This window comes from Silurus meridionalis, chromosome 28 (genome assembly GCF_014805685.1).
Source record: "Silurus meridionalis isolate SWU-2019-XX chromosome 28, ASM1480568v1, whole genome shotgun sequence".
NCBI lineage: Eukaryota > Metazoa > Chordata > Actinopteri > Siluriformes > Siluridae > Silurus > Silurus meridionalis.
The window spans coordinates 4,363,486-4,377,900 of NC_060911.1; the positions used below are offsets into that span (position 1 = coordinate 4,363,486).

At 38.2% G+C, this 14,415-nt stretch overlaps 1 protein-coding gene across 3 annotated transcripts in view; it reads right to left on the reverse strand.

Annotated features, from left to right (window-relative positions):
• limch1a (LIM and calponin homology domains 1a) overlaps window positions 1-2,499 on the reverse strand; it is a 58,166-nt gene extending 55,667 nt beyond the window's left edge. The window contains exon 1 of one of the 3 annotated variants that reach the window (XM_046842855.1): window positions 1,924-2,499. In XM_046842855.1, coding sequence (XP_046698811.1) covers window positions 1,924-2,025 — 102 coding nt within the window. In that variant the 5' untranslated portion in view covers window positions 2,026-2,499. The remainder of the gene's footprint in view (window positions 1-1,923) is intronic. The other 2 variants (XM_046842856.1, XM_046842858.1) reach the window with 2 other exon arrangements.
• Window positions 2,500-14,415: the final 11,916 nt, after the last annotated feature.

Here is a 14,415-nt window from a genome sequence, read left to right on the forward strand (position 1 = left end):
TCTGAAACATCTCCTCCCCTCGAGACAAGATAAAGAGAAACTTTCAATAAGAAACTATAAATAGAGGGCACGGACATATCTGAGTGAAGAGCATGGAGCTGTAGAGAGTTTTCTCAGCATCGGGATGGCGTGTCAGCATGACAACACCAGTCGTTTGGTGAGGGAGAGGATTTTTAGAAAGGAAATGTTTATTATGAATAATGCATCACAGATATAGAGAAATGTGCATTTAGGTTGTGTGTTTCAGAAGTGAAAAAATTTGAAGGTGAGAGCAAGCAGTTCATATCTTAGCTGTCTGGGTTTGTTTTTATTTTATATTCATAGCTTCATACAGATATGTAGGCTGCAGAAAACAGCAAAGAACCTACTCCTTATTTACTTCAGCCAAACAAAAGGCTTTATTTGATATGTAGTTTGGTCACATGGTATTTCATCTTCATATTTACACTTATGTCATTCAGCAAACACCTTTATCCGGACCTACTTCCAATTAACACATTAGTAGAAGTGAGAAGTTGGAGGGGTTGGAGGTTGGGGTTGGGGGTGGGGGGTGGGGGGGGGGGTTAAAGGGTCATGCTCGAGGATCCAGCATTTGCAGCCTGATGGTGCTGGAAAGTAAACTTATGAATCTGAACATCTAAATCTCTGAGCTACCACTTCACCTTCATCACTGCAGCTTATGATCCGGAACAGCAAACCCCCCAGAAAGCTGGAGATGTCTAGTCATAGGACAAAGCTGAGGAATGTTGAACCTAATACAAATACTTTAAGTGACGGTGCAGCAACAATAACGGGACTAAAGACACATGATCAAAAGTGGAATGATAGTTGCTGATTGGCAACCAGTAACATGAACTTCATAAGAAAACATCTTGTCTGAACATAGCATAAAGCTACATCACTACATCATGCTGGCTTCCAATTTATTGCCTCGTCAGTTAGGTGGCCAGGAAACTGAATCTCAGCACCGTCCATGTTTACTGGTTCCTTACCATGTGAACTCCATGCAAAACATCTAGGAATTTTAGTTGTACACCAGCTAAACACAACCTTTTTACTAAGCAGGGTTATTAACTTATCTCATAATGATCAAGTATAAAGGTGTTTCGAATGTAATTATCCAAAAGAATCAGCAGTCAGATATGTGTAAACACTAATCACTCTTTGCTGCAGCAGTGGTGAGAAGAAAAGCAGCAACGCAGATCCTTCAAGAGGATGACAAAAAAAAGAACAATAATCAAATAATTGAACAAAAAACAAAGTATTATTATTAATATTATTTGGCAGTGACTCTTTCATGTTTGTATTTGGCCTTAACATTTACATCAGACTTGGAAATTGGTTATTGCATGTTTAATGTATTATTATTATTATTATTATTATTATTATTATTATTATTATGATTAGGCTGACCCATCATCGCACAGGCTGTGGTGTTTGCGCCTGTCGCCCGGCACCGTAACCCGACACGCGCTCATGAAGGCCATGTATCTCTCCCTCTTATACACACACACACACGCGCGCGCGCAACAGGTGACGGTACAATATTTATAGCGTAGTGCATTTACGTGCATTGGAGTGTGCATTACAGTGAATTCGAGTGTGCACTAGAGTGCGTGTTGGAGTGTGCACTAGTGTTCGAGTGTGCACTAGAGTGCGTACTGGAGTGTGCACTAGTATTGGAGTGTGCACTAGAGTGCGTATTTGAGTGTGCACTAATATTTAAGTGTGCACTAGAGTGCGTATTTGAGTGTGCACTAGAGTGCGTATTGGAGCGTGCACTAGAGTGCGTATTGGAGCGTGCACTAGAGTGCGTATTGGAGCGTGCACTAGTATTCGAGTGTGCACTAGGGTGCGTATTTGAGTGTGCACTAGAGTGCGTATTGGAGCGTGCATCGGAGTGCACGCGCCTGATGAACTAACCTCAATCCATTTCTGCGCCTCCTGAAAAGCTGCTCCCGAGCTGCCCTCGGTCACTTCGTGGTGATCCGGCCGGGAACCAGAGCTCTCCTCGACACTGGCCATTTCCACAGGAAGTCCGTGCGAAATAAAATAAAATGATAAATAAATAAATAAAATCCCCTCGGCGGTGTCCCGATTCGTCACCACACCGCCTCGGCGCTCGCGCAGCAGAGTCTAAAACTGCAGCCAGAAATCCTGTATCTGGATGCTGACAGTGAATGAAGGTGAATGAGGTGCTGCTGGTTTCCTCCTAAAGCCCCGGACTCCAGACCGCTCAGTCCAGACCTGCAAATACAAGGCGCAGAAGACGCACGCGCTCAATAGTCAGTGCGGGAGGCGGACAGCGCGCCCCACTGCGCTTCTGAGGACAGGAATGTACACCAACACAATGGAGGAGTTCAGCTCTCTCTCCCTCTCTCTCTCTCTCTAGAAAATGCATCTCCGTGCACTACATATGGTGCACTAGTTACCATTTCACACCCTCTGCACTTATGTAAGGGGATGGGGGTCTATTTGGGATGCGACCCGTCCTCTCGCGCTCTTCTGTGGATCCTGCGTTTTTTTGTTTTTTAATTATAAACACTGATCAGTCGGAGATCAGCTTTGGCATACTGTACATCCTCCATGTACATACAACACGAGAAACGGGAGGTGGGAGTCGTGGTGCTGGGTAGAAAACAAACAAATAAATAAATAAACAAACACAAGTCATCATAATAAACAAAAAAAATCATGAGCAGCAGCATCCTCATCCTCAACATCATAAAGATAATCATCATCATTGTGAACATCATAAAGATTACAATCATCATCCTCACCATTAACATAACAACCACAACAACAACAACAATAATAAAAGTTATTGTAATTATTTTAAAGCAACCCAGATAGGGTTGTGAAATTTCATATCCACCTATAAATGATGGCAGACTAGTGGGGAAGAATAACATCACAGGAGATGCAGTTACCCCACAGTTGATGGGCAGAAGGACCGTAGGGGGACTCAAAATGGGCAGAGACACAAAACTACAGGAAAATAGACTCAGACCAGTATGGAGAGTCACATGACGTCATGCTCAAGTCCTACTGCAAAGTAGCTTTGCAGTAGCAAACAACCTCTGACACCAGAATCGGGTATGTGCTTTTGTTTCTACATCAGTCTTTGTCTACATTTTTATTAAAATTGATGCTAAGTATGTGTACATGTCTGTTCCTCTGTTTCAGGTTGGGTGAATGGCTCCTACTCTGCTCTGTGATCAAGACTGCAACTGTTTCCTCCACCCCATAGCGCCCTCTGCTGGACCTTCAGTCACATGAGTCTGACTCCAGCCCTCTGATCAGCACTGAAGTGCTGCAGTATGCAGACAGACCACCTCATCACCCTGATGAAGGCCACCAGGATCATGGCCTCTGATCCAGAGACATGTGAGTTGAATCTTGAGCAGCAACCAGTACTTATGAGAGAATGCCCTCTGGAGATTAACAGCTGCAGCCATGTCTGATGTAACCCTAGCTCAGAGGATGAGGAAAATTGCTATCCAGCAGACGGAAGCTCATTACGCTGAGATTAACCAACATGTTAAATCATTTTTGTAATGGTTTCTGTATGAATGGTCTCCAAAACATTTATTTTTTTATTTGAAAAAGAAGGGAAATTGTAATATTTTCTCCAGAAAGAGATTCGCCTCTGATATACTTAAACAGGATTCGTTTTAAACGTGATCGGTTTCATACATATAAATTGCGACGCCTTAAGGTTTCCTGTTATGTTACTGTATATTGGCTTCTTTATCTCTTCCTTTTCAGGATTACAGGGCGAGTAATCTGAGCAGTGACATCTCCTCTTCTTCCAGAACATTGAAGTCCACCTTCTTGCCCATCTCTGACCCCAAACCCACACTTCTAGATTTCCACCAGAGCAGCTCCTCTTTATGGGGGGGAATGTCATGTGACTGATTCAGACTCTGAACCGAAGCAGCAAAAACAGGCAGATCAGGACCACAGGGAGAAGTATGGAAACACAGAGTGTGAGGTACTGCTGTACAAAGAATCTAGAAAAAAAAAAAACAAAGGATGAAGGTAAATTGTAAAAACATAGAGTAGAATATGTGGCAGTCTGAGGCTAAAGCTAGAATATGAACATAACAAGCAAATGAATAAAAATCTGAAAATCTCCAGTGTTTAAAATCTTATTCAGAAGGTCCTGCAATAAGAGCAGCAGGAGTGGAACAGCAAGATACACCAAAGAAAAAAGGAAAAGCAGCAAACTGAGGAGGAAGAAGAATCAGATGATCTCACTACTGATGCACAAATGCCTAAAATAGTAGTCCAGCTGTGGCTCCAATGCTGGTTCAAAGACCATGCAAATATGATTCTGTAAGGAAGGCCTACCTCACTCGAGTTTCTACGTCTCCCAGGCAGAAAACTGGGAGTGGACCTCTCACGGATTATATACAACTGTCATGATGGAGCAACACTGCACGTAAGACAGCCTTCTCTATGAGACAAAGATTTCAATGTGCAGACAACAATCTGGAGAGAAGGTATCACAATGTCTTCACTGCCTAATGGAGGTACATCATGCCCACAATGGTTACACATCACCAGCGAATATCAATGAAGGGGAAGTGTATGAGGCGCATTTGAGGAACAAAAAGCTTCCTAAAGGGATGTTCTTGAAAACAGAAATGTCCTGTAACTTGACATGTTTCTCTCAGCTGGGATTGGATTATTGCCACTGTTCTCTTTCATACTTCATGCCACCTCCTTCTCTCTGTCTCAATAAGTGCCACTGGCTGGCTGTCAATTGTCTGGCACTTTTCAAGGCATATCTCCAGTTCTTTCCATTCCTTCATGTTTTGTTGAGGTTCTGGGCAATTTTCATGAGATTTCATGAATTTGGCTGGCATTCCTCCAATCATACAGTGCTTTAGAAATCAGGTCAAAGTCTTACTTTGAGAAGAGTTTGCAACAGAATCAACATAATTTTTTTTTCCTCGAGTCAACAAGCCAGCTCCTTCATTTCTTCTCACTATTGATTAAAACAGAATAAAAGTACTGATGACATCCATTCACTCTTATAGGAAAAATGAAATCTCTCTCGACCTGATAAAGTCCTCGGGTGATTAATTTAACCCTTACTGTATCAGACAGGGTGGGCCAGACTGTGAGATCCAGATGTGGTGGGCTACTGGAGTTAACAACAGAGAAAGATTCACTTTGGAAGAGGCAGAACTTGGGGACAAAGTGTGAAGTTGAGATGCAGTGGTTGAAAAGGCTGGATCACTTTGGTAACTGGGAGCAGACTGTTATGAGGCTGATGAAGATTCTGAAATCTCTTGTAAGTAATTAAAATATGGAAGAGACGAGGCATTTATTACAACAAAAGGGTAAAAAAGAGAAATATGAAATGCCTAAAACAGTCGAACAGACAACAAAGGCCACAACATAAAGGCTATATATTGTAATTTATTTGTAGATGGCTAACTAGTTAGTCTAATTTCCATTTTAAGCATACAATGGAAAATGATCAATTATTTTAATTAATGAATAATAGATTATAGTCCTGTCATGTTTTGTTTTTTTAAGGCATTTTATGCACTTTACAGTAAATTAAAAGCTAGCAGTATTGTAAGTGAAATAAAAACAACATTACAGAAACTTATATTTATAAAAAAAAAAACAAAGTAAAATAAAAAATAAATAATGACACTAAAATATCAGTAATAATATATATACAGTATATGTATATATGCCATTTGGGTGTAGAAGCGCATGTTGGCCCCAAGGGGGCGACAAAAATAATAGAAAATAGGGAACATCTCAAATGTACCTGATTAAAACAATTTAAGGGAAAAAAATAAGGTCATTTTATATGGTATAAAAAAGTATTTTAGAGAGGAAGAGTCTCTCAACTAAATATGTGCAGAGCTTCACCAGTCTATTAAAAAAAAACTGTGTCTACAAATCATTTACAGTACACAATGTCTCATCACAGTACATAAATGGATGCCTTTGATTTTTAGGACCTCATGCATTAAAAAAATATGATTTTGTAAATGAAATCACTGCATGGGCTTAAAAACACCTCCAGAAATCACTGATTATGAGCACAGTTTGCTGTCATCCACCAATACAGATTAAAACTTCAAAGATGAAGCCTAATGTGAACATGATCCAAAAATTTGACTGTCTACTCTTGGCCAAAGCTCATTCAAAATGAACTGAGGCATTTTGAAGAACTGTTCTGAAAAATTTGAAAAAAAAACCATGGATAACTCGTCCTCCTGACTAAAGAGGAGAGGGAACATCTGGCTTGCTATCTGTGCTCAGCATATTTCAGCAAGACCACATACTGCATCTATTACAGCAGCATGGCTTTGAGAGCCTGTTGATGTGTGAATAAAATATGGGTTTATGAGATTTGGACAAATCATTGCATTCTATTTTTATTTACTTTGTACACTGCATCCAATTTTTTTTGGGAATTGGGGTTCAACCTTAATCAGAAAAAAAAAGAATGTACTTCTTTTTATTTTTATTTATGAGTTGTCAGATATAATACTACTTCAGACTTAATATGGCTGTAGTACGAATTAAGTTGTGCTTCTCTCTATCCACCACCAGGGTGAGCCAAACAGCTGTTTTCTCTACTGAAGAAAAACAAATCTCCAAGGAGGAATAGCTCACTGTTATCCAAGTGTTCAGCAAGTTAGCAAAAAAGATCAAACACACTCATAAAGTCTTTTTTAAATGTAATTTTATTGGATTTGAATCTAAAACTGTAATGACCAAGCCAGAGGTAAAAGCATCATTTTGCCTTTCTGAAGCAAAATAAGGAAGAACCCAGGAGGCAGGATTTCACCCTGCTTTATTATGACTGAGATTCATTTATGCAAAGAGTACTAAACTTACAGGGTGTTCTGTGTAAGGAAACAACATTTACACGGTTTTATTATAGATCTCTGGTATCCTTTCACTCAGACTTGAACTGTTCAACAAGCACATGTGTGTGTTTACTAGTGTTTACAAACCATTGCCCATACAGTGTTTCCTTGTTGATGGAGTTGCATGCCTTTACTCACTGCATTTGGCGTTCATTTTTTGTGCACATGCACTTGACAGTCGTACAGCAGAAGGAATTTTAAGATCGTGCCTTTCGCTTTGTTACTGCCAGAATATGTCCAATGACAAGTTACCAAAGAGTCACATTACTAGTGTGTGAATGTGGCTATTGTGTAGGTCATGCACTGTGGACAAGGTCATAATTAGCATATGTGATGGTCAATTGTTAACCCATAAGTCTTTGTGTGTGCGTGTGTGTGTGTGTGTGTGTGTGTGTCCAGCTAGATCTTTTATTTAAATTTCCAATCAGGGCTTGTATCATAGCAGACTTGCAGCTTAAACTAACCTTCTCTGTTAATTATTACATGCTGCCTCCAACAAGTCCAGTTAAAAAAATTATATACGTCAAGGGCCCCAAGCTACTGAATACAGGTGCATTCCACAGGCGCTCACGTGACTTACATTCCAGTTTAAATCCTGTGACATACAGAAGCATGCTTTGTAATTGATTCATCCTCTTCTCAAAATGCTGGTTTGGCCAGAGGTCACATATTTTCAGAATTATAATTTTTATTTGTTGAATAGCTGATCTATAAAGCATTTTTTTAAATTACTGTTTGATAATTAAGGAGACTGACACAGAAAGACAGCGGTAATAAAGCTCTATAAGCATGTATTAGACATAATCAAATATTTGAGATGTTAGAGGAGATTTTCTTTATCACTCCTCTATCCAAAAAATAAACATAAAACAATGTATTCATTTACTGTATGAGACTTATTTTTATTCTTTGATTGTAATGTATTTTTCTTTGATATAAGTTTTTCTTGGTTCTGTCCATCTCACAATAATAGGAATAAGATTATCGGCTAAAAGTATATATGACTCCCAAAGTAAATTTTTTGGTGACCACTGAGACACATTTTCTGTTCAAAGTAACTGCCGTAATCAGACCTTTTTTTTCCCCTGATCTATTATTCACTGTATGTCGCTTGCGGGTGATTTAGTTACGGCCATGCAAGAGTTCTGAGTGCTGTATTGGTAGGTCACAGTGCACAAGCTTATCAAGCTCTATTGCTTATTACTAACTGGTTCTAGTGCTTTTATGAAAGGTTTAAGATGCTATGTGTCAATATAAGAAACATCTAAAGTATCTTTCATTTGTATACAAAGTAAATGTTAAAAATCTAAATAAAATGTTATTCTGCTTTTGAGAGGGCAGTTTGCCAGGCGTTCAACAAAATACGAAACTGCCCCATGTCTGATGCTTTCTTATAAGTTTGGGGCCCTTTGGTCCATTTTTCTACAAAATAGCATAAATGTCTGTATTCTTGCTGCTCAATATAGATTTAATTTTATGCATGAGAAAGGTATTATACAAATATGTTAATATTATAGTATTAGTCACTAAAGGCTGTAAGATTTTAACATTCCCTGATATTTACAATTAGATGTGTTAAGGAACTTAAACTCAAACGTGGCCTATTCTAACCCACACATATTTCCAAAATATTAATATTTCATACCTGCTGCAAAACTGGGCTGCACCCAGACATAACAATGTTAAACCAGGACGTTTGTTTAAGAACACATCAAATATATTATATTATGATGATATTTGTACTAAAATAGGATACGAAATCACCACTATAATCGGTGCTTCTTCATCTTGTATCTTCTTAAATGGTCACGCCATTAGGTATCAATCAGTCACTAGTGCTCACGGAGTCACAGGTTAAATTCATAAAATTTGAACTTTGGAATGATGTGACATGCACAATTGTGTCAAATGAGCTTGCATTCCTGGTGTTCAGTGTACTCATGCACCGAATGGGAGTCAATGGAGTGAAAAATGTAGTGTGATTGCAGCTTAAGATGTGAACTCTTAGTTTGAGCTCTGATTTCTATCTCTAATGAAAATGTATAAAGCAAAATAAATAGCAGAGCCTATAAATAAGAACATGCTTTGGTCAGTACAACAAATTGTTATGTCCCAATAGAGAAGGAAACCACTGGTGTATTGAGCACATCAAACAGATTGGCCAAGAAAGAGCAGGAGTTGATGATCAGAACATTTTCAGAGTTGTGAAGGAAAACATCAGTCACAACAGTGATTTTCTGCAGTGCAGGATTAAGCAGTAAGATTCAGAAGACCAAATAAAAAAAAGATGGAAAATGTTAACCTCTAATAAAATGATGGAAAGGCCAGAGTGTGGAGAAAGAAAGGATCCACTCATGATCCAAAACATACAAACTCATCGGTCAAGTGCAGTGGAGGTAGTGTCGTTGCTGCGGTTTGTATGGGTTCATCCTTCTGGATTGGGTTCACTGATCTTTATTGATGTATTGATGTTCACTGATCTACAGGAACATACTCTGAAAAAAGGCTGAAAGGAGAAGACCCCCCCCCCCCACCCCACGATGTCATCAAATTGATGCGGTTATTGCAAGCGAGGCTTTCGCAACCAGATATTCAGTGTTACTTGAAGACTACATGTTCCTTATCTTTCAATACATTCCTATACTTTGTTCTGTTGTTTCAGTAAATATGAGAAAAATTCAAGTTCTAATTCTGATGTCACACCACATCATTTATCTTTTGATCTCAAAACCAAATACTTTTAGTGTATTGCAAAACAAAAGAACTGGTTTTGGTGGTTATTGTGTGATACTGTAAGGGTGAGCTGACAGATAATCGAATTGGGGGGTGATGGATTGATAAAGTGTACGTATCAGCAGCTGGTATGTATGTAGCTGCATGTAACGAAAGGTTGCACTGCTTACCTCGCCATTCAGCCACATGCAAATATCCAGATATTTCTGCCAACCCACTGCTTTTGCCTGAGCTGACCCAGCAATGTCCTCAAATAACTTCTCTCAGCTCTAAAACAGTGCATCAATAAAGCTTTATTTTTCCTCATCTGTTACAGGTTTAAGTGTTTTTCAGATTGGATTATATTTCACCCTGTGCCAATAAACGTGTCAGGTGTGCACAAAATTTGAAACGTAGTCCCTGCTGACTAATCGACATAATCCCCTTTCCTACATTATAACTTTCGGGTTCAGATCTCATCGATCCAGCAGTGCTTCAGCCGGGCCGTCTGGACAAAATCCTGTCTCCATCACAAGACAAACACACAACATAGCTGCTGCAATAAACCATTAAACAGAACAGTAAAGTGAACTACAATAAAGGAAGTTGTAATAGTCTGTGTAACTGCTACTGGGAGAACCTCAACCTCATCTAAATGTAGGCGTTAACTTGGAGGAAACTGCCTATGACAAATGGTCTGACTGTTTCATGTGAGTATTACGAAACATGTAAGAATAAAACTAAATGTTTAAAAGGTACTTTATTTATTTCTTTACTTTATATTTATTAGGTACTTTATTATATAATTTGCTTGTAATTTAAAACCTAATTGCGATATTTATTGAATATAAAATGGTTTCTGTTCCTGTGTATCCGGGAACTTTTTTATTTTATTGCTAAAGATTATGACTGTTTTATTGAGGTTTACTGGCATTGTTGATGTAATACGCTAGTTTCCGTGGTATCGTAGTGTTTGCATTATTCTCTGTCTCTCTCTCTCTCTCTCTCTCTCTCTCTCTCTCTCAAACGGCACACACACAGGTAAGTACACTTACAGCTGCCTTCAATGAGTAAAAATAAGGAATGTTTTTTTAAGGAAACATTTTCTTGCTTCTCTGAATATTCAATTGTATTATTTCACCAATATACAGTCCCCTCCAAAAGTATTGGGACATCATGATAATATTGCAGAATTTCAGCTTTCCTTTCTTGACATTTACATCCAGGTACACTATAAGGACAAAACTATTGGGACGCCTGACCTTTCCTTCCTTATGTGGATACTTTTGCTCATTTGATGATCTGCATACAAAATTGCCAGGTTCTAAGTTGTTTAACTTGGTTATAAGTACGGTATGTGCTTTTTTTAAGCAGCATATTCCCTCCACTTTTCCTGAAAGATGTTCCACTATATTCTGGAGTGTGCTTGTGGACATATGTGGTCATCAGCCACTGATGTAGAGTGAGGCAGTCTGAGGTTCAGTCAGTGTTTTAATTCATCCCAAAAGTGTTCACAGCTCTATAACAGGACAGGACAGGGTTTAGAGAAGATATTCTTCTCTAAACCAGATCTTCATGGAGCTGGTTTTGGTTTTCAAGTCCAAGTAAATGAAAAACTTTAATTGAGTGCCTCCAGGTTTGTGGTAACAATTTGGAGAAGAAAGGGAAAATAAATAACATTGACTATTTGGTTGGATGTCCCTTGTTTTTGCAATAACTGCATCAAGATAGTGGTGACCACTGACATAACCAAAGTGCTGCATGTCTTGGATCATGAGAAGATCATTTTCTCCGTATTTGTTTAATTAATTTCGGTTCCTTAACTTTTTGTGGCTCATCTCTTTATTTCCGAAATTTCCTTGCTAATGAGTCGTCTACCTTTTCTGTTTTGGCCTTTTATATTTCGGCTTTCAAAATCTTCTGCAAATGTTGTTGATGTCACTGTTTTTTCTTTTTTTCTTTACAGCACTCACAGGGTTACTGTCACAGCCTGCTGTTGTTCACCTTGACTCATAATACTCTAGATTATTGTACTGACTAGACCCAGTGTGTAGGTATTGGTTCTGGTATATTCTACCCTCCTTTTTCAGCTTCAAAATGCCTTGGTTTAGTAGACATATGGATATATATATATATATATATATATATATATATATATATATATATATATATATATATATATACTGCTATATTTTTCACATCACATCAGCAATGTGTAAGAGAATATGGGATAAATCTCACCATTACTTTTTTTTTTAGTATAACCCAATTCTTGGTTGGAGAGGGGAACCCTGTACACACAATGAATAAAATAAAAATTGCAATGTTGCACTTCACAGAAAAGTTTGTTGGTAGCATTAGCATTTTAGCAGCAAAATACAAGTTTTTTCTGTACCAATTCAGGCACTTTATGCAGTTGTAATTGGCTTAATTTCGAATGCTCTCGTGGCATCCATGTGGCTGTGGGTTCTTCATTTTCCTCCTTGTGCATTGCCTGGTTGAAGATGCCCCCAGTGTGAATGAATGTAAACTGGCGTCCTATTTCTGTCTCACCCCAAGTAATACTAGGGTAATTCCATATTAATATTTAAAAATAGTGAGGAGTCACTGCCAAGTTTGAAATGTTTCTAATTTATAATTGTATTAATTTATTACAGTAAGTTATAACGTTTTTAATAACAGCTTTATACACTGAAAAATACGTATGTCAATATATCCAATACCAAGTGATAAATTGATTGTGGTCATTTCCTGCATTGTTTATCTTTATGTATCTTGATTAGAATTGTTATTGCGTAGTCACATGCTTCTTCGGTCCAGCAGTATCACACAGAATATGCAAACAATCTCATAACACCTGCGTGCCAGCTTCCTGTTCCAGGTGACCTATGCAAAAGGTTCCCACATCAAAAATGAAGGTTTTGCATGATGTTCTCTTAAAGAAAGGCAACTAAGCTGTAAGAAATGCATCAGCTTTGTCAGGTAGAAGAGAGCTCACTAATGTTTGTGGGCATTTGCACAGCACTCTTAGAATCTGCCACATCTTTAGTGGTTAAGGTAAAAAACCAACATATTATTTTTGTAGTCATTCAGATGTTGGTTTGAGTTTTTCCCCTACTTACCCATCCATGAAAGCTGTATTTGTTTGATATATTTGTGATTATGCTGTCCTAAGCATCACTTAATTGTGTATTTGACATTGGCAAGAGCCAGTTAAAAGACTAGCAACTACCCTGAACTACCCAATTTGTAATGAACATTTCACAGTATAGTAAATTTACAATTGTTTAGAAATGGCCTTATAACCCTCCCCAGATTTACATTCATGGCATTTGGCAGACACCCTTATCCAAAGTGACTAATACGCGAGCAGTTGAGGGTTAAGGGGCCTTGCTCAAAGGCCCAGCTGTGGTAGCTTCCTACTGCTGGGATTTTAACTCATAACCTTTCAATCCAGAGTCCAATGTCTTTACCATTGAGCTACCACCTTGATGAGCAACAGCATTTACTCTGTAAAAAAGTGTACCGACTTACAGTACAACTGAGCTGTTGAAATGAATATGTTGCCATTCATTTTCAAAAAAAGGTCAATCCAATTCCCATGAGTGTTCGCAGTGATAATACTGATATTTATCTCTGAAAAAAGTCAGTTTTTGTTGGAGAAGTTTCCTTTTAATGTACTAAAAAAGTGAGAGAGGGAGGAAACATTGCATGCACAGGTACAATTGTACTCACGGCTAGGCATGTGTATCCACCATTAAATACATTTCTGTAACCCAGTGTCAGGTCAAAGAAGCTAATTATTCCCTTAAGAGTCTTATTAGCACCAAAAGTCATGGCCTTGTGGGATGTAAGCAGGTGCATGTGAAGTGAACTCCCGGAACTACTTTCAGACATGATGCTTATTAAGTGCTCATTGAACTACTTTGTCCATTTCTGACTTTCTCTCCAATATCCAAATTCCCCACACTGCCCTCTATATTGAAGTCTATTTCCTTTTTTTTCTCACCAAAGCTGCTATTTATTGTTCAAGATGTTAGCAGGGCTTGCACCATTTCTTAATCCTCGGTTATGGCTTTAGAACGTGGTAGAAGTCGCTGGTTGAAGTGTTTGTTTGCCTTTATTCCATACAGAACTAGCTCAGGTATGAAAAATATTTCTGTGGATACCATTATAACATAATTCTAACATTAATAGAAATTTTGCACTGACCTCATTGAGAGTTTTGTTGAAATAAAACATTGAGGCAAAGTACACAATTATATCTGCGAAACCGCAGTCATCATTCACCACTTATTTAATGGCATAAAGAACATTAAGCTTTTTATTATTATTATTTTTAATAGTTTATTAAATTCACACAAATGCAGCAAAGCAAAAAGAAAAAGAAAACAGGAATGGAAATAAACATGGCCATAATGTTCTCAGCCCAAACAGCATGGACAATCTCCTTTTCTAGTTCTAATACTGATACAGGAAATCATTTCCCTGCAGTCAAAAACACACACCTTTACAGACAGTTTCACTTTTTTTGTAGCTTGGTGTTATTTGACTGAAAACGCACCTTTGAAATGTAAAAGTGAATTTATAGTAAATTCAAAAGTCCTATAGAAAAGAAAAGTCCACGCTGAACTTGTTCGCTGGAGTTACTACAGTAATGTTCTTTGGCGGATACTGCAAATTATACCATTCTGACTTTAGACTTACAAGTTTAGCGATTCTTCTAGTAGCAGAGCAAAAAACAAACAAACAAACAAACAAACACACTATTTGGCTATTTATTGTTTGTATAAAA